This window comes from Daktulosphaira vitifoliae, unplaced genomic scaffold, assembly GCF_025091365.1.
Source record: "Daktulosphaira vitifoliae isolate Bord-2020 unplaced genomic scaffold, ASM2509136v1 Scaffold_1, whole genome shotgun sequence".
Lineage (NCBI taxonomy): Eukaryota > Metazoa > Arthropoda > Insecta > Hemiptera > Phylloxeridae > Daktulosphaira > Daktulosphaira vitifoliae.
Window position 1 is genome coordinate 70,982,669 of NW_026099572.1, and position 21,401 is coordinate 71,004,069.

The 21,401-nt window shown below is 28.0% G+C and overlaps 1 protein-coding gene and 2 long non-coding RNA genes across 4 annotated transcripts; 2 read left to right on the plus strand and 1 right to left on the minus strand.

Moving 5' to 3' along the window:
- The first annotated feature begins 391 nt into the window (after nucleotides 1–391).
- LOC126894755 (uncharacterized) lies at nucleotides 392–6,835 on the plus strand. 2 transcript variants are annotated; one of them, XR_007701505.1, is made up of 4 exons: nucleotides 392–1,203; nucleotides 5,179–5,777; nucleotides 6,128–6,432; nucleotides 6,491–6,835. It is a non-coding gene; the product is annotated as an uncharacterized LOC126894755 (long non-coding RNA). The 2 variants fall into 2 exon arrangements; XR_007701504.1 differs by lacking the exon at nucleotides 392–1,203 and having other exon boundaries at nucleotides 4,349–5,777; nucleotides 6,491–6,833.
- A 981-nt stretch (nucleotides 6,836–7,816) lies between these two features.
- On the minus strand, nucleotides 7,817–13,545 carry LOC126894742 (chitinase-like protein EN03). The gene is made up of 6 exons (XM_050665968.1): nucleotides 13,365–13,545; nucleotides 10,439–10,707; nucleotides 10,228–10,360; nucleotides 9,661–9,831; nucleotides 8,304–8,703; nucleotides 7,817–8,232 (listed from the first exon to the last, which is right to left on the minus strand). Exons 1-6 carry the CDS (start codon nucleotides 13,480–13,482, stop codon nucleotides 7,995–7,997), a joined length of 1,329 nt encoding a protein of 442 aa, XP_050521925.1. The 5' UTR covers nucleotides 13,483–13,545; the 3' UTR covers nucleotides 7,817–7,994.
- Nucleotides 13,546–18,071: 4,526 nt separating this feature from the next.
- LOC126895389 (uncharacterized) lies at nucleotides 18,072–21,348 on the plus strand. The gene is made up of 2 exons (XR_007701643.1): nucleotides 18,072–20,905; nucleotides 21,132–21,348. It is a non-coding gene; the product is annotated as an uncharacterized LOC126895389 (long non-coding RNA).
- The last annotated feature ends 53 nt before the right edge of the window (nucleotides 21,349–21,401 follow it).

A 21,401-nucleotide genomic window follows, 5' to 3' on the forward strand; every position in this document is an offset into this window, starting at 1 on the left:
GCGTTTAGAACAAGTGCAGCAAAAATGGTTGATGACGGATGCTGAGGCTCAACGTTTTATAATTATGTCAGTAGATGAGCAGTCATTAGATTACATTTGATCAATCAGCAGATCAGACTTAAAAAGAATTAAAAATGAGACTTAGAGATAGACAAAATATAGAAAAACCAATAAGGTATAGAACAGAAATGTTGTTATTAAAAAAGAACGAAACCTGGAAATTAGGAAATATAACAAGAAATAAAAATGTACTTTATGAATAATATATTTATGTAATAAAAGTATTGAATACATTAAGAATATTAAGTTTTAATGGAAATTTTTATAAAGTTTAGGTAAAAAAAAATAATAATAATATCTTCTAGTAGAAAAAAATATCATTTAAATTTATTTTAACTTAAAAATAATAAAATTATAATTTAAACAAAATTTTCCACTAAAAGAAGAATGTCACACATACCATGCGTAGATATGAAATATGATATTACATTCAAAAACTAAATGTCAAACTCTTTTGATATAGGACAGTAGTCTACATTGATTATAATAATTTAATATTAAAAAGTATGTCAGTATGTGTTTAGCGTTGATAATGGTAACATTGTTTCCGAAATACGTTTCCGTGACTTTTCAGTCATTTTTTGTAGCTTTTGAGTTTAATATATTTTAGCTTTTAAATTAATAATATTTTTAATATAGTTTGAATTTTACTTGTAAATAATTAACGAAAGTCTAAGTACTTTAAACAAAATTTTAAGATGAAGAAAAAAAAATGTTTTTAAAAATAATTTTTTTAATCCTCAAACTATTTAATTAAATTTACGAAGGATTTATTTGAAATTTCAAAAAATAAAAGTGTTTATTAAATTAAACGAAGAAATAAAATTGAGTGATTAAAAAATAGATAATGTCCGTAATATCAGCTTATAACCGTCGTTACTACTGTAAAAAATACACAGTTTAAACACTATTCGAATAGTTTATTTTAATTTTTAATTATGTGACTGAAAATTAGAAAAAAAAATATATCTTTAACAAATCAATTTTTTTTTTTTGTAACAATCAGTTTAAATTCTTCCACAATAAACCGTTACTTTATAAAGAAGACTATTTTTATCAAGAATCATAATTATAAGATGAAACAATTGTATATGTAAAATTTCAATCAAGTCCTGATATATGTGAATATTTCAAACATTACTGGTAAATTAAGTCAATCACAATACATTTTATTTATTTTAATTATAAGGTAACTTAGAGAATAAACATTTAAAAAATATTATACTTAAGTTCTGAAAATTTTCTATGTTATAAATACTCAAATTGTTTATTTATGATTGAACAAACTGTTTAACTGAAATTAATTTTACTTACAGTCGGTAAGCATACTGGTAGATATTTCTTCGATATTTATGATTTTTTAACGATTAATATTATACGATGGTAATATTGTACCATCGAGTTATTAGTAATTCAAAAGAAATGAAAAACAGTATATATTAATTACAATTATAAAAATAGTTTTATTAATCTTCAAATTCAATTATATAAAACCCAGCACAGGGGGGTCGCGGCACAGTGGTGACGTGGCATAGTTGGATCAAGTATAATGATATCTGACAGGGATTAAAATCACTATAAAAAAAAAACGCTTCGATGCAAATCTTTAGATAGTGTTTAATTTTAAAAAATTGGTGGATTATTCCAAAAGCTTCATAAACTGNGGTGGATTATTCCAAAAGCTACATGATCTGCTATTTTCTTATTAATATCCAGAATGAAAAAGGGATTATTAAAAAACATTATTTCTCATAAAAAAATTGTGTTGATCCATACACTTTTCAATAAGTTATAGCATTATAAAGTTAAAAATTTTTTTTTCGCATAATAAAGTAGATTACATTAGCTTTAATTTAATATATATAGAAAAGTGTCAGACTTTCCGGAACACTTACAAAATTTAAGTTGAAGAAGTCAATTTTTTGTGAAAAAGTTGTCATTTTAAATCCCCTCCTGTGGGCAGGTAAAAAGTCAGATTTATAAAAAAAATATACCAAATGATAGGTAAAGNTGCAAATCTTTAGATAGTGTTTAATTTTAAAAAATGGTGGATTATTCCAAAAGCTACATGATCTGCTATTTTCTTATTAATATCCAGAATGAAAAAGGGATTATTAAAAAACATTATTTCTCATAAAAAAATTGTGTTGATCCATACATTTTTCATAAAAAACTTAATTATTTGAGATACTACTACAAACCTTGATAATACAATATATATATAGTGTTGCTTTAGCTTCGATGCGAAGCTGNAATAAGTTTTTTATGAAAAATGTATGGATCAATACAATTTTTTAAAACTTAATTATTTGAGATACTACTACAAACCTTGATAATACAATATATATATAGTGTTGCTTTAGCTTCGATGCGAAGCTGAGAAGGTATTGGTTTTACTAAGATGTGTTTTTTTTTTGTCTGTTACCACTTTTNAATTATATTGATCCATACATCTTTAAAAAGGTATAGCATTACAAAGTTAAAAATATAAAAAAGAATTTGTTTACAAAAATCATATTTTTTTATTAAGTTTAATGCCTGTTTTCACCATAAAGATAAAATAAAGTCCGAAATTTTTTTTTACCATTATAAAGTATATTTAATTAGCTTTAATTTAAGATATATATAAAAGTATCAGACTTTCCGAAACACTTTCAAAATATAAGTTGAAAAAGTTCTACTTTCTACATGCATTTTTTAGATTTGAACCCCCCTCGTATATAGGGAAATGGTCGGATTTAAAAANTGAGAAGGTATTGGTTTTACTAAGATGTGTTTTTTTTTTGTCTGTTACCACTTTTTCTCAGCTCTCAACGAACCAATTTCTTTCAATGATACGTTAAAAGATCACAAATTGTATCTAGTCGAAGACATTACCCTCAAAAATTGAAAAAAATGCCCTCGTTCCCCGTAAATGGGGGAAACCTCCAAAAAAATTACAAATTTAAAAATCGCTAATTTTCGAAATTTTTTCAATTTTTTTTACTTAAAAGTGCCATAACTTTTTCAAAAATGAACATATCAATATAATTCTTTTTTATATAGATGTGTAATATCATTACCTTTCGTTTGGTATATTTTTTTCATAAATTTAACCCTTAACCTGCCCACAAGGGGGGATTTAAAATGACAACTTTTTCAAAAAAAATTAACTTTTTCAACTTAACTTTTGAAAATGTTCCGGAAGGTCTGACACTTTTATATATATCTTAAATTAAAGCTAATGTAATATACTTTATTATGCAAAAAAAAAATTTCGGACTTTATTTTATCTTCACGGTGAAAATGGCTACCGAATGCTATTTTTGTGTGAAAATTTTCGATTTTGTATTTTACATTTTTAACTTTATTATGCTATAACTTTTTGAAAAATGTATGGATCAGTACAATTTTTTCATGAGGAGTAGTATTTATATACATCTTTCATTTGACATACTGTTTTTTTAAATCCGACCATTTCCCTATATACGAGGGGGGTTCAAATCTAAAAAATGCATGTAGAAAGTAGAACTTTTTCAACTTAAATTTTGAAAGTGTTTCGGAAAGTCTGATACTTTTATATATATCTTAAATTAAAGCTAATGTAATATACTTTATTATGCAAAAAAAAAATTTCGGACTTTATTTTATCTTCATGGTGAAAATGGCTACCGAATGCTATTTTTGTGTGAAAATTTTCGATTTTGTATTTTACATTTTTAACTTTATTATGCTATAACTTTTTGAAAAATGTATGGATCAGTACAATTTTTTCATGAGGAGTAGTATTTATATATATCTTTCATTTGACATACTGTTTTTTTTAAATCCGACCATTTCCCTATATACGAGGGGGGTTCAAATCTAAAATATGCATGTAGAAAGTAGAACTTTTTCAACTTAAATTTTGAAAGTGTTTCGGAAAGTCTGATACTTTTATATATATCTTAAATTAAAGCTAATGTAATATACTTTATTATGCAAAAAAAAAATTTCGGACTTTATTTTATCTTAAGGTTGAAAATGGCTACCGAATGCTATTATTGTGTGAAAATTCTCGATTTTATTTTTTACATTATAACTTTATAATGCTATGACATATTGAAAAGTGTATTATTTTTTTATGAGAAATAATATTTTTTAATAATCCCTTTTTCATTCTACATACTTTATCTTAATTAGGATATTAATAATGAACTAGCAGATCATGTAGCTTTTGGAATAGTCCACCAATTTTTTAAAATTAAACAGTATCTAAAGATTTGCATCGAAGTGTTTTTTTTTATAGTGATTTTAATCACTGTCAGATATCATTATACTTAATCCAACTATGCCACGTCACCACTGTGCCGCGACTCCCCTGTGCTGGGTTTTTTAATTTAAGTTTACCGTACAGCCTGTCCAGCCATTATGCGCGTCCCAAAGCTACGAAAGGGGAACGCCATGTAGATATGCAGGATAGAAATAAGCTGTCACTAATTTATTGGTTCGGACGAATAAACGGTCACGGACAAGGGCAATCTTGGCTCGGTCAACCACCGAAATCTTGGAAGACCTGGACTATGAACCCACGTTGTAGACAATGAAACACTTAACTAAGTGATTTTTGATACAGCGCGGTGATTGAACAAAAAACAATAGATATATATAGAATATAAAGGACACAATTTAAAAAAAACCTTACAGGAGGTACAAAATGTAGTTGAAATATTTATCATGTAAAGTAGTTCTAAAAGTTTAAAATTCCATGATGCTCTCCTATTGGGAATGGTCGGACTTCATAGGCCCAGATCGTTTGGCCAAACTACTTACCGGACATTGTATACAGAACAGGTTGGATTTTTGAATGACACATTGAATAAACTGCACGTAGATGGTTCAATGAAGAATCATAAAACTACTCTGACTACTTAAACTAAAAATTTTTATTCTCTTTAAATACTTTTAAAAAGAAAATGAACTTTATTATTAGTCATACTGATAGAGATAGTTAATAGTTATAATGTTAAGATAAGCAATAACTTTGTTAGTTGCTCTATAATAGATATATGATTATAATAATGATAGGAATAATAGTACAAATAGATTTAGTTATAATAGTAGAAAAAGATAAATACAACAATTTTACCCTTCAAATAGTATTACAAACAAACTATAACCAGACAACAACAAACAAACAAATTAATTGCTCAATAAAGAATAAGATGTCAGACCACCTCAAAATCATTACACGCCGATCAACACTAATGACTTGAGAAAAGATAACTTCGAAGGAAATGATAATAAAATATTTAATACATTAATTATCGAAAATAAAAATACAACATTCTACCAAAAACTCCAAGCAACTTGTACAACGACTGAATAAAATGTCGATTCGACCTTTCAATCAAAGTCATAGAAGGTCAAAGAAATACATTTTAAAGTAAAAATAATGTTAATACTGAAAGATGAGTCAAATCAACTTAATTTTTTTTTTCTACACACGTTCTCATAATCCCCCAAAAAAATACACGAAATCAGTCCCTCCAAAAAACTCTCTAAAAAAATACTGGGATAAATGGTACACATTATTCACAAAATATGATTGAGGCGTTAAACTGGAGAGAGATTCTTCTCGTTTTGTCTAGAAAAATTGAGTATCCAAATCGCTCAACGTTGTACGGGAAAAGTTGCGATGGACCCTTTTTGTGGAATTGATGGAAACATTATTCAACTAACCAGGTTCTACACCAAAGGTAAACATGATAAAAATTTTATTTTTGTACCCAATAATAAACACCATCATTTAAGTACGCATATACCATATTTTAATATTAAAGCTTTATTATTAATGTGAGAAAATATTTATTTGACATAAATACCATAAAGTTGTACTTACAACATTTTTAAAACATAACGTTGAATAATAACTATGTTAGTAGGTTTCTGATTATATTTCAGTAAACATTTTTCATTGGTTTAATCAGTCTATAGAATGTCTAGTATAATTTTACTAAAATAACAGTTAGTTGAGTATTTTTTATGATTATTGCAACTTTGTTATGAATTACAAAATTGACGTGCATATTGAATTTTAATTTTTCAGTCATAGCGATCGACAAAAATCCGGAAAAAATTAGACTGGCAATGAACAATGCAAAAATATACGGAGTTGAGAAACATATTGAATTTATAGTGGGCGATTTTTTTGAATTGGCATATCATCTTAAAGAGGACGTTGTTGTCATGTCACCCCCTTGGGGCGGACCTAATTATTCAAAAAAGAAGAAATACAATTTAAAATACATATGTCAAGAGTAAGGATATAATGGCTTCAACATTTTTGAATTGCCCCAAAAAGTTGCCCCAAATGTGGTTTTCCATATGTCAAGAAATATTTACCTTTTAGAAGTATGTTCGTTGACACAACATGTTTATTTTTAACGGACTTTTTATTTTTATTTTTTAGTGCCAGTCATTAGCTAAGACTTTCAATCATAATTATCAAGTTGAATAAAATGTTATAAATACCAAATTGGATTCAATTACTGTTTTTTTCTGAAATTTACATTGATATATAATACGACGCCAATTAAATTTTTTTAAGTATTATTATTTTTTAATTGTTTAATTTGTATTTAAATATTCGTTCTCAACTAGATTTAAGTTTTTTGATTCTGTTTTATCATATTTTTATTTTTCTATTATAATGTTATTATTTTTAGTCGTTTGATTTTTTTTTAATTGTATTTAATTTAATTAATGAACTTTGTATAATCCGAATATATCATTTTTTTCCTATTAAATGTGAATATGTCAGCAATGTTCTTCAGTCAAAAAAGTTTATCTATCTTTATGCACTTTAGAATATTATTCGATGCCGATATATATGTCATAAATTAAAAATAATACACTAATATAGTCAGTCATAGTTTTATTGAGAAAAGGGGTTCAAAAAAAAAAATTTCACCTTCTCATCGCAGCTATTTTTAAATATTCTGGAGGAATTAGCCAAGAACTATTAAAATCTAAAATAGTTAAAAAAATGAAGAAATGAAGAAATTTTAATTACAGTTTAAAAATTTTCATATAATCATCTTTTTACAGTTAGGTTTCTAGTAAAAAAATATTACATGACAGGGTGACACAATTTTGATAACTAAATATTCTTTCATCATTACATTTTTATATACTTATGCATTCTTATAATATAAAACTTATTTAAAGGGGGTAAAAGGACGCCATCGCTTAGAGTAACAAAATTAAAGAATCTTATTTTATTGAGATACTTTTTCATAACATCTCGTTTTATTAAAAAAAGGGTAGTTAAGCTACCTCATTTCAGTTTTTTACTGGCTTTACGGACAGTGAATACTTGAAAATAATATTACAGACAATTTTTTAGGATATTAATTGCGTATAGGTAATTTTTTTATACACTCTCATCTAAATTTAAACACTGCATTCATAACTTTCATAGAAGTACTGTAATACTGAAATTATTTTCATCATCGTAACCATGATTACATACATAATAATATATAACACAAAGCAATAGTAAAAAAGAACGATTTGTCAATTACACAAATATTGACTGAAATGCATTGTTTTCATCGATTTATTCCTAATTTAAACTTTATACAAGCAAAAACGAGTTAATTTTTTTATTACGAAAAAAAACTTAACCACTTTATTGATAATAAATAAAAACAAACTTATGACAAGAATAATGAGATAAGAAACATTTGTAGTTGCTTGTATAGACTTAACTTTTAAAGAAAAATTAAATACCAACTGATAATTTCATTACATTTATTATTTCTGAACAAAAAACATCAATTAAAAATAAACAATATATTTTTTTTATTGTATAAAATATATGCAACGTGATAAAATAAGTGCCCTACTTTAAAATAGACATATTTTAAAATAATAGTGATTAACAAACAAATTCATTGTTCTTTTGTTTAAATTTACAACACGCTTCTTGCAGCTTTTAAAAGTGGGTATTTTTGTGCGTCACACATACCTCTAGCATCGTCTAATGACAAATCCATGAGTGCAATGCCACCTAAATTATTCTGTTTAATATAAAGAGCCTTTTGTTTAACAGTTTCTGGTTCTTCGAAGCTTATCCAAATGCCCTTGACGTCGTCTTTAGCTAAACGGAAAGCGTATGTACCGAGACGTTTGTTAGAATCGGGTACACGCCTAAAAATAATGAAAGAGATTAATAAGTTTCTAGCAAAATCTTTTGTTTGAGTTCATTAACTATTAGTTACCTGTAGAGTGTTAAAGACGTTGTAGCGGCAGTATTATCAACTAAGTGAGGACAAATTTCGTAGTATGCCATAAGTCCTTCAGTTTTTGTGTAAGTTCCTTCTTGGCCAGGCCCATCAGCAGTTACTGGAGGTGCACCCGATTTAGTACTATCTTTTTCAATCTTCCACGTACGTCCATAAGTTGCTATACCTAATACTAATTTTGATTTGTCTACCTTCAAAGCAAGAGCTTTATTTACTTGATATTCAACGTTTTGCCAATTTAAACGATCGGCATATACAAATTGCATGGGAGAAGTATAATCAGCTAGTTTAGGTACTCTGTCAGGGGTACGAAAATCGTATACCATCAAGTTAAAGTGATCAACATACTTTTGAAGTCCAGGAAAATCGAAATATACTGTAAAAATAATCATATTAAGAATATTATGTCAAAAGTTTCATTGGAAACAGTTGCAAGCTAAAACTATGATTTCCTGAGTCATATAAGTGCACGAGAAATCCAAATTACAAATCCTCTACAAAAGCACATAGTTATATGATTATCTTTACTCACGTTTTTCTACAAGTCTACTTCTAAATAAAGCCTTACTCCAAATTTCTAAAATTTCATAGCGTACTTGATAAAATGATGTATTGATGTGAATATCTTTAAATTTCTTTATAAATACATTAATAAATCTATAAATACTACAAATATTGTTTTTTAATTAAAAAATTATTTAACCATCAAAACCCTCTGATATCTGATTTATCCGTCCTCTCTATCCCCGGTGACCCCAGAAGGCGTCTAAAGCGAACGTGGTGCCGCGACCTATTGATTGATTAATCCACAATTTCACACGTCATGAAATAAAACCACTATTTGGCCTCTTAAATAAAGCCAACTGTCTCTATATATTATTTTTTTATATTTGCTTAGCATTAACATCACTTGTGCTTATTGTAATTAAATTTATTACATTGTACATTTTCAAATAAAAGAAAAAATAATGATGTAACCTTTTTGAAGTACAAAAGCATTATCAAAATTGCTATTATTTTAAGATTTTATGTAATGTCAAATTGATATTGGTTATAATAGTAATACATAGAAATAAAAGCGATTGACTAATGATGCATCATCAAATTTTTTTAAGTTGTAAGTTAAGAATCACTTATTCAATGATGTTAATTTTTGTATTATAATTATGCTGTAATAATATTTTTTGGTAGTGGCTTATAATAATAATAATAATAATAATCATTCATTATAATTATAACTGTTTATCAAATAAATATAAAAATTATTTAAAATGATAATTTCTGTTGATTTACAGCAAATAAAACTTTTTTTTTAATTAATAAAAATACTTACCAGAAGAATTTACATGAGGAAGAATACTAACAGAAAGATAAGGACAATTGTTGGCATTCAAAACTCCCTTGACTTCACGGACTAATGCTGTGAACTGTTCTTTGTGTTCGACTTCCTTTGAGTCTTTACTTGTAATACCAACTGTTTTAGCAACTTTATGAATGAAAGACCCTGGGTTTATTAATAATATTCGAGTTAATAAGATTGATTTTAATTTAAATTAAATTGTCAACTGTATAAATACTTTGTGGTCAAACTTAAATATTTTATTTTTATTTTAAAAAATTGTTAAATTTGTAACTTTCTTATCTATCTTTTATGGCATTAATGAAAATTATTAAAAAAAAAAACACAAATTAACGCAATTAAAATATGTTATTTAGGGCTATATTAAAGATGAATTTATAAAAATATTGTCTTTGAATATAAATTTTGACTACTCAAATTATTATGTCAATATTTAGACAAAATTGTTCTATAAATTCCTACAGCTCTTAATCCAATCTTAGCGTACCTAGAGTTTTATTGAAGTATTTTAGATAAAAAAAACAATATTGTTTATAATACCCCAAGTATGTTTTTCCTTTTTCTCATTAACTACTGGGAATTGCCAGGCTAAATCAACACCATCAAATCCATTCTGTTTTGCCATTTCTGCGATACTAGAAGCAAAGTTGGTCCTTGACTTAGGCTTTTCCAACTGTAAATAATCGGTGTTCCGATAAAATCGTTTTTTTTTTGTTTTATGTTATACAAGTTATCCATATTAAATACTTACTGCTTCAAGGTATTTATCAGGATCTTCATTATCCATCATTCCACCGACAGAAAGTAATATGTATAAATTAGGATATGCCTTCTTCAGTGCTGTAACCGCCTTGAAATTACCTTTTCCTCCTTTAACATCCTTGCTTTCTGGTAAATCCAGTTTAGGATCTAATGATTTAACCTTAAATTTATCTGCATCGATACCAACAAAACCGTAAACTAAATGTGTACAAAAAGCAAGTGCTGGTTTGAGTTCTTCAGCACTCACTTTAATGACATCTAGAAAATAAAGTTTTATATGAAATATTTAAAATTTAATTAATTATATTTGTTAAATAGCACTGATAAATAATATAGTCCATTATAGTTCCAGTATAAATACTTTCTAATTAAATTTGAATTCATTATTCTCCTACCAATTATTATTTTTAACGTAGCTGTATAAATATTTCAAAAATACAATTCCTCTAAATATTTCACTGACTTCACCTTATCAACTCTACAATAAAAATTTGTTAACCAAAAAATTATTATTCAATACAAAAGAGTAAAAAGTTTTTTTAAATGAAAGTTGATACAGATTTCTTCTTATTTATCAAAAAATTAAAGTTGCGCCAAACCTGATAGTGTTATTTTATACATTATGGTTTTAACATATTTTTAAAATTTTAGGATAAAATTTAAGTTATTTAGTATAAAAAAACCCAGCACAGGGGAGTCGCGGCACAGTGGTGACGTGGCATAATTGGATCAAATATAATGATATCTGACAGTGATTAAAATCACTATCAAAATAAAACGCTTCGATGCAAATCTTTAGATACTGTTTAATTTTAAAAAATTGGTGTATTATTCCAAAAGCTACATGATCTGCTAGTTCCTTATTAATATCCTGATTAAGATAAAGTATGTCGAATGAAAAAGGGAATATTAAAAAATATTGTTTCTCAAAAAAAAATTATGTTGATCCATACACTTTTCAATTAGTTATAGCATTATAATGTTAAAAATGTAAAATACAAAATCGAAAATTTTCACACACAAAAAGTATTCGGTAGCCGTTTTCACCATGAAGACAAGTCCAGAGGTCAAATTTTTTTTTTTTGCATAATAAAGTAAATTACATTAGCTTTAATTTAAGATATATATAAAAGTGTCAGACCTTCCTGAACATTTTCAAAATTTAAGTTGAAAAAGTTAATTTTTCGTGAAAAAGTTTTCATTTTAAATCCCCCCTTGTGGGCAGATTAAGGGTTAAATTTATAAAAAATATATACCAAATGAAAGGTAATGATATTATGCATCTATATAAAAAATAATTATATTGATATTGTCATTTTTGAAAAAGTTATGACACTTTTAAGTAAAAAAAATTGAAAAAATTTCGAAAATTAGCGATTTTTAAATTTGTCATTTTTTTGGAGGTTTCCCCCATTTACGGGAAACGAGGGATTTTTTTTCAATTTTTGAGGGTAATGTCTTCGACTAAATACAATTTGTCATCTTTTGACGTATCATTGAAAGAAATCGGTTCGGTGAGAGCTGAGAAAAAGTGGTAACAGACACAAAAAAAAATAAATAAACACCTCAGCTTCGCATCGAAGGTAAAATGTAATTTTATAAATTTTCAGTGTTTTTGGAAAACGTATTTATAATACAATTACTAATATAAATTTTAATGTCTGAAAATATGTATGTTTTTTGTGACAAGTTAATTGTGTGTTAATCGGAGAAGAAAAACTTTTATTATTATTGTTAAAAAGCTAATTTTATCAAATTTTGGGATACGTACTGCTGTATTATGAAGATATGTTAACACACAATTTAGAATTAAAAACTTAATCTTAAGCTTATTTTAAAACAATAATGTTATCCTAAAAACTAAAATTTAAATTTAAAATAAATTTATTAAAATAATGTATTTTAAATATAAAATTCATAAATATCAATATAATAATTTGATCAATTGTTAAGTTATTTATTTAGCTTTTTGCATGATTGAAAAAATACTTAAAAACGTAATAAATTTATCCATATTCTAATTATATTAATTAATTATTTATTTAATATTTTAAATAAAATCTTTCATATTTAAAATATCTGTTGTATGTAATTATGTGCATTTTATATTACGTAAGTTATTTACATGAAAACTTACGAAAAACCTTTGTATCGTGTAAGAAAAGCATGAACGTGATTCAGGTCAAAATAATGACTTTAGAACACTTTTGCTCAATAAATTATAAATAGCTTGTAAAAAATAACAAATTAAAATTTTCGTTTTTTTTTTCAATGTTTTGATAATTAATTTTATTTTTAAATAACTAATTGTATTATAAGTTATATCAGTGACCTAATAGAATTAAAACACTTTTTTATCATTCTACAATATTTTTTTCGCTATGAATTTTAGTATACTAAATATGAAAGAAATTATAACTGATTCTAAACGCAAATATAAAATTTTTTAAAAAATTATATTTCTACTAAGAAAAAATTACTAATAATCAATAATTGCAAACAAGCAACATGCTAAGTAGTCGTATAATTTTATAGTATGACAAAATATTTTTCTAATATATAATAAAATAACTAGAGAAAAATTCGAATTGGCGTGTGATTAAGAAATTATGTTATTTATAAATATATTTTTGTAAATATAAACAAAATACATAATATTAAAAGATTCTAATTAATTTATATGTGTTATTTTTTACAAATAATAATTCATAAAGAATTTGGTTATAAAATATTTATTTTATCTTATCATTTTTATTATATCCGAAAGAATTATAGTACAATTCAATAAAAAAAGTGAGAAATTTGAAATTTATTAAAAAATTAACGTTAGTACAATTTTTAACGAGTGTCGGAAATATCAAAAGTTACACATTATTAGAAGTAAACACTGTCCTAATATAAATAAAAATTGTTACCTTTCCTCCAAAAAGATTTGCCGTCATAATAGCATACAGTTTTATAAGCTTGTGACACTTCTATAAGTACCAAAAGACCAAATAGTGCAACTGCACCAACAAATTTTGCGCACAACATTATGAGGCTGTGACCAAACTACTTGTGAAGACAAATTTTATTGCTGGTCAAAGGATTGAATAAATGATTAAGTATTAACTTTGTTATAGCCGTCAGCTTATTTCATAGTATTCACTCAATTCTTATAATCATAGTCCAAGGTTAAAGTTTAACATGATTTACATCATACAACTGATGTTTCTACACTTACAAAGCCAACCAGCTTAATTTATTTATTTGTTGGTAAAATATAAATTGGCCTTAAATCAATGTTTTTAGCGAGGCTACGAAGTATATAAACAAAAAGTTTTCAGATTATTTGTATTTATAGACGATGTAAGATTAAAATTTTTTCTTGCTTATAAATTTAAATTTCTACCAGAGCTATTTGAGAAACACTGGATGTCAAATGTATTTACAATATCACAAACTTGATTTGTTAAAAATATTGAACTATTTTGTTTTGTATATATATAGTGTATAAGTAACACATGAAGGATAACTTCTTTTTATATATTATATTTAGAAATATTACATTTTTAATTAAATTGTAAACAGTTGTCAAATACGTACAATTCATACTAACACATTATTTTAAATAATAGTTAAAATAACATTTTAATCTTCTTAACGGAAAACAGCATAAATAATTTACGGTATACTAATTGTATAGAGTGAGATAAATATAAAAAAAATTTTCCTGAAAAATTAATTTATCATAATATTTTTATTTTTGTATTAAATATAAAACATTAGAGCTAAAAATATATAACTATAATAGTATATTTTCTTAATACGAATCAAAATATTTTTTGAAAAAAAAAGTCCAATGAATTTACTAAACAGATTGAATAAAAAATTTATATTTTTTATGTTTGTTAGTTTAACTAATTAGCAAAACTTAATAATATTGATAAAACTATTTATCATGGTTCGTGGAAAGGTTATACTATTAGAATTTCTAGTTAACTACTAAAGATCATAATAATAAAAATGTGTTAATTTACCAATAATTATGTATACATTCATACGTTGAAGGTTTATAATGTATCATAGTCTTCATAACATAACTAAACGACTTAATTTTTTTACATTTTTTAGGAAGAAGAAAAAACATTTCATTTCTATGTAAATGACAAATGATTAGGATTATTGATGGAAGATATTGAATAGTAACAATCAATAGTTATTATTCAAACTATTAATAAGTATACTATATTAATAAGTCATTGGCTGGTATTCTATATAAGAAGAATTAATCACTTATGGATAATATTACTTAAAATTAAAAATAAATGGCTTAGATAATAATTTAATATAGAAAATATTAACTTCAGTGAATATTTTAGTACTACTTTATTTAGTAATATTTAGTACGTATTTTTGGAAAAGTGTTACAATCATCAGCGTTTAACACAAACGAGACAAAAATTCACGCCTTTCATTCAATTTAAGCTCGTGCCTGTAGACACTTAAAATTTGCCATTTAAATAATATGGAGAGTTTAATTTTTTTTCAAAATTGTCCTGAAGACTGGGGAAAAAATGCAAAAACATAAAATTTGTCTCAATTGACGCAGAATTTTATAAAATTTACATATAGTGCGCAAAATTTTATTCAAACAGTAATTTGCGCATACGTGAAGCTAAAATTCATCAGAATGTTAATAATTCTACGAATGAAATTTTTAGTATTCAGCTATAGTTTTTTTTTATTTATAAATCAAAAACCGAGGAAGAATCGCCTCTGTAAGCATTACTTTTACCCGACCTCCATCATTTATTGAAAACAAACAAAACATCAATGCATACATAACAGTACATTAATTTAACAGTGTTTGGGGAATAGAGGCCCCCAATTTTAGCCGTTTGGCTTACAATAGGTCTTAGGCTAATTTTCAAATCTTTGACACGGGATATGTGACAGTTGGCGCATATAACTGTGCAATCCTTTGCTAGATGCCCCATTTCTTGGCAATGGTAGCATCTGCTGGTGTTCATTCACGTTTTGACCAGTTTTACCCTGCAGATTCCCCATCCGATATTGATATATCTTTATTTTGGTCAACTTGTACGCTGCACTCGCGGGTACGAACTGACCGCACTCGTCGCTCTGTGCCTATGAGGAAAACTTTTACCACTATAAGGTCAGAGTGTAGACCCTTGAGCGTGAGTTCCAGTTTCGTCGCATCGACATATTTCTCAATACTCACTAGAACGATTTCAGCCATCACCGTGGGCTGTCTAATTATGGCACTGTCGTCATTTTTCTCTTTGAGAATATCCGAGAGTAGATTCACCTTCTCCTTGCTACTGAATTCTAGGAGTGTCTCATCACTTTTGATCTTTTTATAAACGGTGACCTCGACTCCAATTTCTTGAAGGTTTACTGCTTCTTTTGCACTCCTTATGAGTCCTAAAAGTGAACCACCCTCCCGGAATGACCCGATTACTACCACTTACTCCCTAGGAGGCCACCGTGAAAGCAAGGGCTTCTTTTTAAGCTTCTAAGTGGGGTTAAGCTCTGCCTGTTCAATAAAGCGTTTTCTTTTCGGAACTGTGTTTTTTTTTACTACTGTTGTCTAAGTGGTGGGTTCCGGCAAAGGAGGAAAGTGTGATGCTTCGGTCTAAGTAAATGTAACCATTTGGTTTATCACTAGATTCCTCTTCGCTTTTTCGCCTTAGCCGGCGCCTCTTTTTTGGCTGATCGCTCTTCGTCTATCTACGAACCGACTGCCTTTATGGTTTTATTAACTAAAACACCTCAATATCTAGTGTCCTAGAGCTTCTTTTGCAGAGGTTGTTCGGCTATACGAAGATCGATCATTACTTTGCATGTCTTGGTCATCTCTTGAATGAGCTGATCCAGGTGTAATCCTGGAACACCATTCGATTACCTTCCGCCTGCATCTCTCTACTTAGAAACAACGCATAATTAAGACCAGTGTCAATTTCGATTTTATTATCGTCCTTAACTGCAAAATGTGCCTTCCTCTTTTGAGTTTCACGGGTTATGCTCACAGGTATCACTCAATCCGATAATTATGGGGAGTTCCCAAAACGGATAACCGCCACCTATGAGATTATGCGGGAACTTCTCACAATTTTAACTCTCAGGTTCATCTAAATTGTAGGACTCTGGAAGTAGACGTATTTTTTCTTGTCTCATGCCTCTTTCAATCTGGTACAATTGACTCCGTAGTAATGTGCCTCGATTGAAGTCCGAAGACCCCGGCCAATGGATCTCATCATATGGCTACTCCTATGATAGCTTATCAGCTCCATAGCTACAATTCTGGTTATTCCAATAATTTTCTCGGACACATTTTCGACTCTAGTAGCAAAAATACATCTCATCATGAGATCCCCTCTTTCTTCTTCGTTGTCAACTTCTTTAAATAGATTGTAGACTTCTTTTTTTTCGGGAGAGAATTCGACTCGTTGTTATGAATCTCTAAAACTATTTTAAAAATAGAAAGTTAAATTAAAAAAAATTAAACTTTTTAGCTTTATTTCGCAATTGTATTAACAGAGCTCCATTAATAATTTGTTTATTGAGACAAGCCAAAGGGAATGTGTCAATTGTACGTTTTAAGGTTAAGTAATCCTGGAAGCTAACAGTCGCGGTTTATGGTATCTTATTACTTTTTATTACACTTATAACATCGTCGGGCCCGATCTTCCTCTCGAGAAGAAGATTGAAAGTTGAAAATGATGCTTACTCACTTATGGGAGGCTTCTATTGAGAAAAATCTCCCATAGGGAAGGCATAGCTCCTGCACTTTCCCTTTCACCATTTCTTCACATAGTAGGTTCTAGCGTTCGAATTCCACTTTAGTCAAAGAAATTCCGTTCAAAAATGACCCTTTACTTCTGTCCATTCATCCACCGTTACCTTAGTAATGGTATTTCCACCAGCAGTGACCTCAGTGACCCGATGGTCAACAGAGGATGCCTGATTCACAAATTCTCCAATAGTAACTTGAATGCAAATTGCCTCATCAGTTCAACCGTTTTGGTAACAACACTGTCCTCAGCCGGTATCCGATCTTGCTGAAACAGTAGCTTTAAACTTATGATCTCGAATTTCTATGGTTAATTTTTAATGTAAATTCTAGCCTGCACTTTATCCTTACGGCCAGAGCTATGATGCCTATCGCTTATCTGGTATTCACGGCTACCCTACATATCCAACAAGGTTAACGAGGCACCATGGTCACTATTGTTCACGACCGCTTATTCGACAAATCCTGAAGAGTACCGCTTATTTCGCGGCTAACACATATCTGTAGGACGATCTCTTATCCGCAACTTGGGGGCGCGATCGGTTTCGCAGCCAAGGACCCGGATAAAAAACTTTTTTGAAATTATCGTCCTCTCTTCCAACCAGGATGAAATTTTTTAATTAAGGACTGATAAAATAATTAATTATAATACTTATCAAATTCGAACAATTTTAATTTTAAGTTAATATAGTATAAATTTTATTTTTTGTTTTTATCGCTCTATGATGTACATAAAATAATTTGAAAATATTTTTTCAAAAGAAAAATGTTGCTAAACTAACGTAAAACTCATTTAAGAAAATCGATTTTCTTATTCCAGAGAAAGGAACTTCCAACTTCTAGCATAAAAAAAGAAATGATCAGTTTACATCCTTCTATTTCTCGAACATAACATAATACAGAGGTTGGTGGCACACATTTATATGTTAGGGAATCAAAAGTAATTTGTGGCTCAGGTAGTGTTGGTCAGGACGGGTTGAAGCAGGTATCAAACACCACCAATGAGAAAATTCTCAATGACACCCTGAGGTTTGAACTCGGGACCACATGCGTCAAAATATACGTTGTTTCTACCTACTAGGCCAAGCTGACTCTGGACAGATGGGTAGACTGGACTCACGGTCAGATGACTTATCGTCTCACCCAAGTGATATCCGGCCACGGCTGCTTTAACGAGTACTTACACCGTATTCGCAAAGCAACCGCGCCGGCGTGCGCCCACTGTTTGGATCGCCTAGGAGAGGCAGACAGCGCTCAACACATCCTCTTCTGATGCGAGGCGTGGGTCCTGGAGTGGGACTCTTTGAAGTCCCTACTAGGGTCCACGTTTCAAGTCGGGTCCATGGTGGACCTGATATTGAGGAGCCGGGAGGCGTGGAGGATCGTATTCATAATATTCGTAATAATTCACACCACCACGTATTGAACCTGCTTTTGATTAATTTCGGGCTGATTCACAACGTGGTGGTGTGAATTATTAAGACGGCGTAGGCCGCCCTGAAGTAATGCCTAACGGCAGTTCCAGAACGGCCCACAGTAATGCTGACCACTAAAAAAAAAGGTCAGGCCGACTGCAATACATTTTTTAAGAAAAGAAGAAACTAACTTTAAAAAATTTTTGTCAAATTGCGGTTAATAAGTTATCTATTTCACGGTCCTGTACTACAGTTCAACACTATTTTAATAATCACCAAAGTTTAACTTTAACTATCCAAAATCACTATAGTGGTATTGAGCTTTTTACTAATTTCACAAATTAAAATAAAATCTCTCAATAATTAGTTTCATGATATTAAATATTGAAATATGAGTTTATTTTATTAAATAAATGGATAATATGAACGATTTTACTTGAAATGGAAGTATTTGTAAGCGTAATATTTGTAAACCAAGCGCGTAATTATTAATGGAGGCTATGGTCATTTACAAACTCTAATACAACTTATAATTCTAAAATCTGAAAATGTTGAGGTGAAAATAGAATTTTTTAGGAGAAAACAACAAAAATTATTAAATATTATCTCGTATGCCATCATAAATGCAATTAATAATAAAAATAGTTAAAACGATCAGCACAGTAATATTAAAATGATATGAAAACTTCTATAATTAGTTAGACATTAACCATAATTTTAAAACAAAAATAATTCAATAGCATTAAAAATAAAAAATATTATAAAAAAGGACATAAAATATTTTTAGTACATTAGTAGATAGTGACTAAGTTTATTTTTAAAGTTGTTTGATAGCACTCGGTTTACAAATAATTGTTAGTACTTTATAACGACTGGTTTTATTTAAACGTTAAATATTTGATGCGGGCCCCTATTATACCATGATAGAATAAGGAGGACTACATATCACATATAATCTTAAAAAACATAAATTAAAATAAATTTATTCATCACAAAAGAGACTTACGTTTTACTTGTATTTAAGTTGAGTTAAATTAATTTCAGAAAGATGAAGTCAAGTTGAAAGTGAACTGATATTTTTTTTAATTTTTGTAAAGTTATAAGTAACTTGACCAAAAAAACCCTTAAATAATTTTTTTTCTAATTATACTCTTAATTAATATCGATAATGATAATTTTCTGTCTTCTCCAACAATTTAAGATGCTGTCTGATAATAATTATCAGAGAAATATAAACATTGCCGCAACTAATAACCAAGAGACCACCAGTGTCACATTTCTGGCGAGAATCGTTCACATATGATATTTTATTTTTTATTATTTAAAAAAATTAAAATATAATAACAAGATAGCTTCCACGTAGAAAATGATAAAAACTACAATTATTTGTTCTTCTCTTCATTGTCCCCTTCTTGTAATTGTATGATGGATTTACACTTGATATAAATAGTCAATATATAAATCTTCAATAAAAAAAATAACAACGAACTTAAAACACAGCACACTAGTACCCCCAATATTATATTCAGATAACAATGTCAATATACTACAATGGTTATTCAATAATCATAGATATTCCATAATTCTAAATTTAAACATATTAAATGCTTAGGTGAGCGAGGGGATTATGTATTACTTTTTCTGTGTTAGCACACGCCATTGTTTAGCGCATGATTAGATATAATACAGGTCTAAGATAAAATAAAGTATATTATATTATTCGTGGTTTAAGGTGCTTAACATGATAAGGAATATTTTATTGTTTTAATCCAATGTATTTACTGATCCAACCTACTGAGATATTACAAAATCAGATGGTTTTTAAATTTTTTGATACAATACTAGTATTGTATCAAATTAAAGTTTAAAATAAATATTAGAAAAAAAATCGAGCATCATTAAATACAAATTTTATGTAATTTTTATATTAGTATGCTAAATTAACGTGTTATTCAAGTTACGAACTACATTAAAAGTAACTCACTAATATATATATATTAGGGTGGTCCTTATTTTTCGACTTCATAAATTTAGAGTCATGGGCTCAAAATTTCGTTAGGTTCACTGAAAAAATGAAACTGGTAAAATTTGAGTACAATAAGTCAAAGTCACGTGCCTCAAAGGGGTTGAAGTTCTACAAAAATGGGGTGGATTATCTTTTTTTGAGTGTACGCTCTTTATTTTTGAAGTTTCGCCAAAAACACAAAGAACAATTTTTATAGAACTAAATGTAACAAAAAATAAGGTAATACATTATTTTTTTGTAAAATTAATATTTTTCGTAAAAATAAGAAAAATCAGTTTCACTTAATTTTTTTTAAAAAATGAGTTTTCAGTTATACTTTTCCAGTGTCTTAAACTTTAATTGTACGTAGAAATTATACAGAAGTAATATTAATCACCGTGATATCTTCTATTAAATATTATTTTTTTCATAGAAAAAATAATAATAATAATCTTGTAATTTCTAGTACCAGCTTGGAGAAATCCTGAAGTATACATCCTCAACACACTTCGTCCAGCACTGAAAATTTGTTTAGGTTTTTAATTGTTTAATATAAAACTGAATGCACAGCCGCATTTAAGAATAATGATGCCTGGAGTACTCAATTCTGCCGCACATAATGGCTTATTTATTTTGATATTAATTTTATTTTTAATTTGAATTAAAGAGTCTTAATTTAATGATTTACATTGTTTAATATTTTATTAGCCGTGGTAATCACACTCAGTATCCTTCA

What these genes read in the sequence shown, in the direction of transcription:
- LOC126894742 (XM_050665968.1), bottom strand. Translation starts at nt 13,482, where the DNA reads ATGTTGTGCGCAAAATTTGTTGGTGCAGTTGCACTATTTGGTCTTTTG. An exon ending in CAAATCTTTTTGGAGGAAAG is followed by an intron (nt 10,708 to 13,364) that starts GTAACAATTTTT and finishes TTTATTTTCTAG; the next exon opens with ATGTCATTAAAGTGAGTGCT. An exon ending in TCCTCATGTAAATTCTTCTG is followed by an intron (nt 8,704 to 9,660) that starts GTAAGTATTTTT and finishes TTATTTTTACAG; the next exon opens with TATATTTCGATTTTCCTGGA.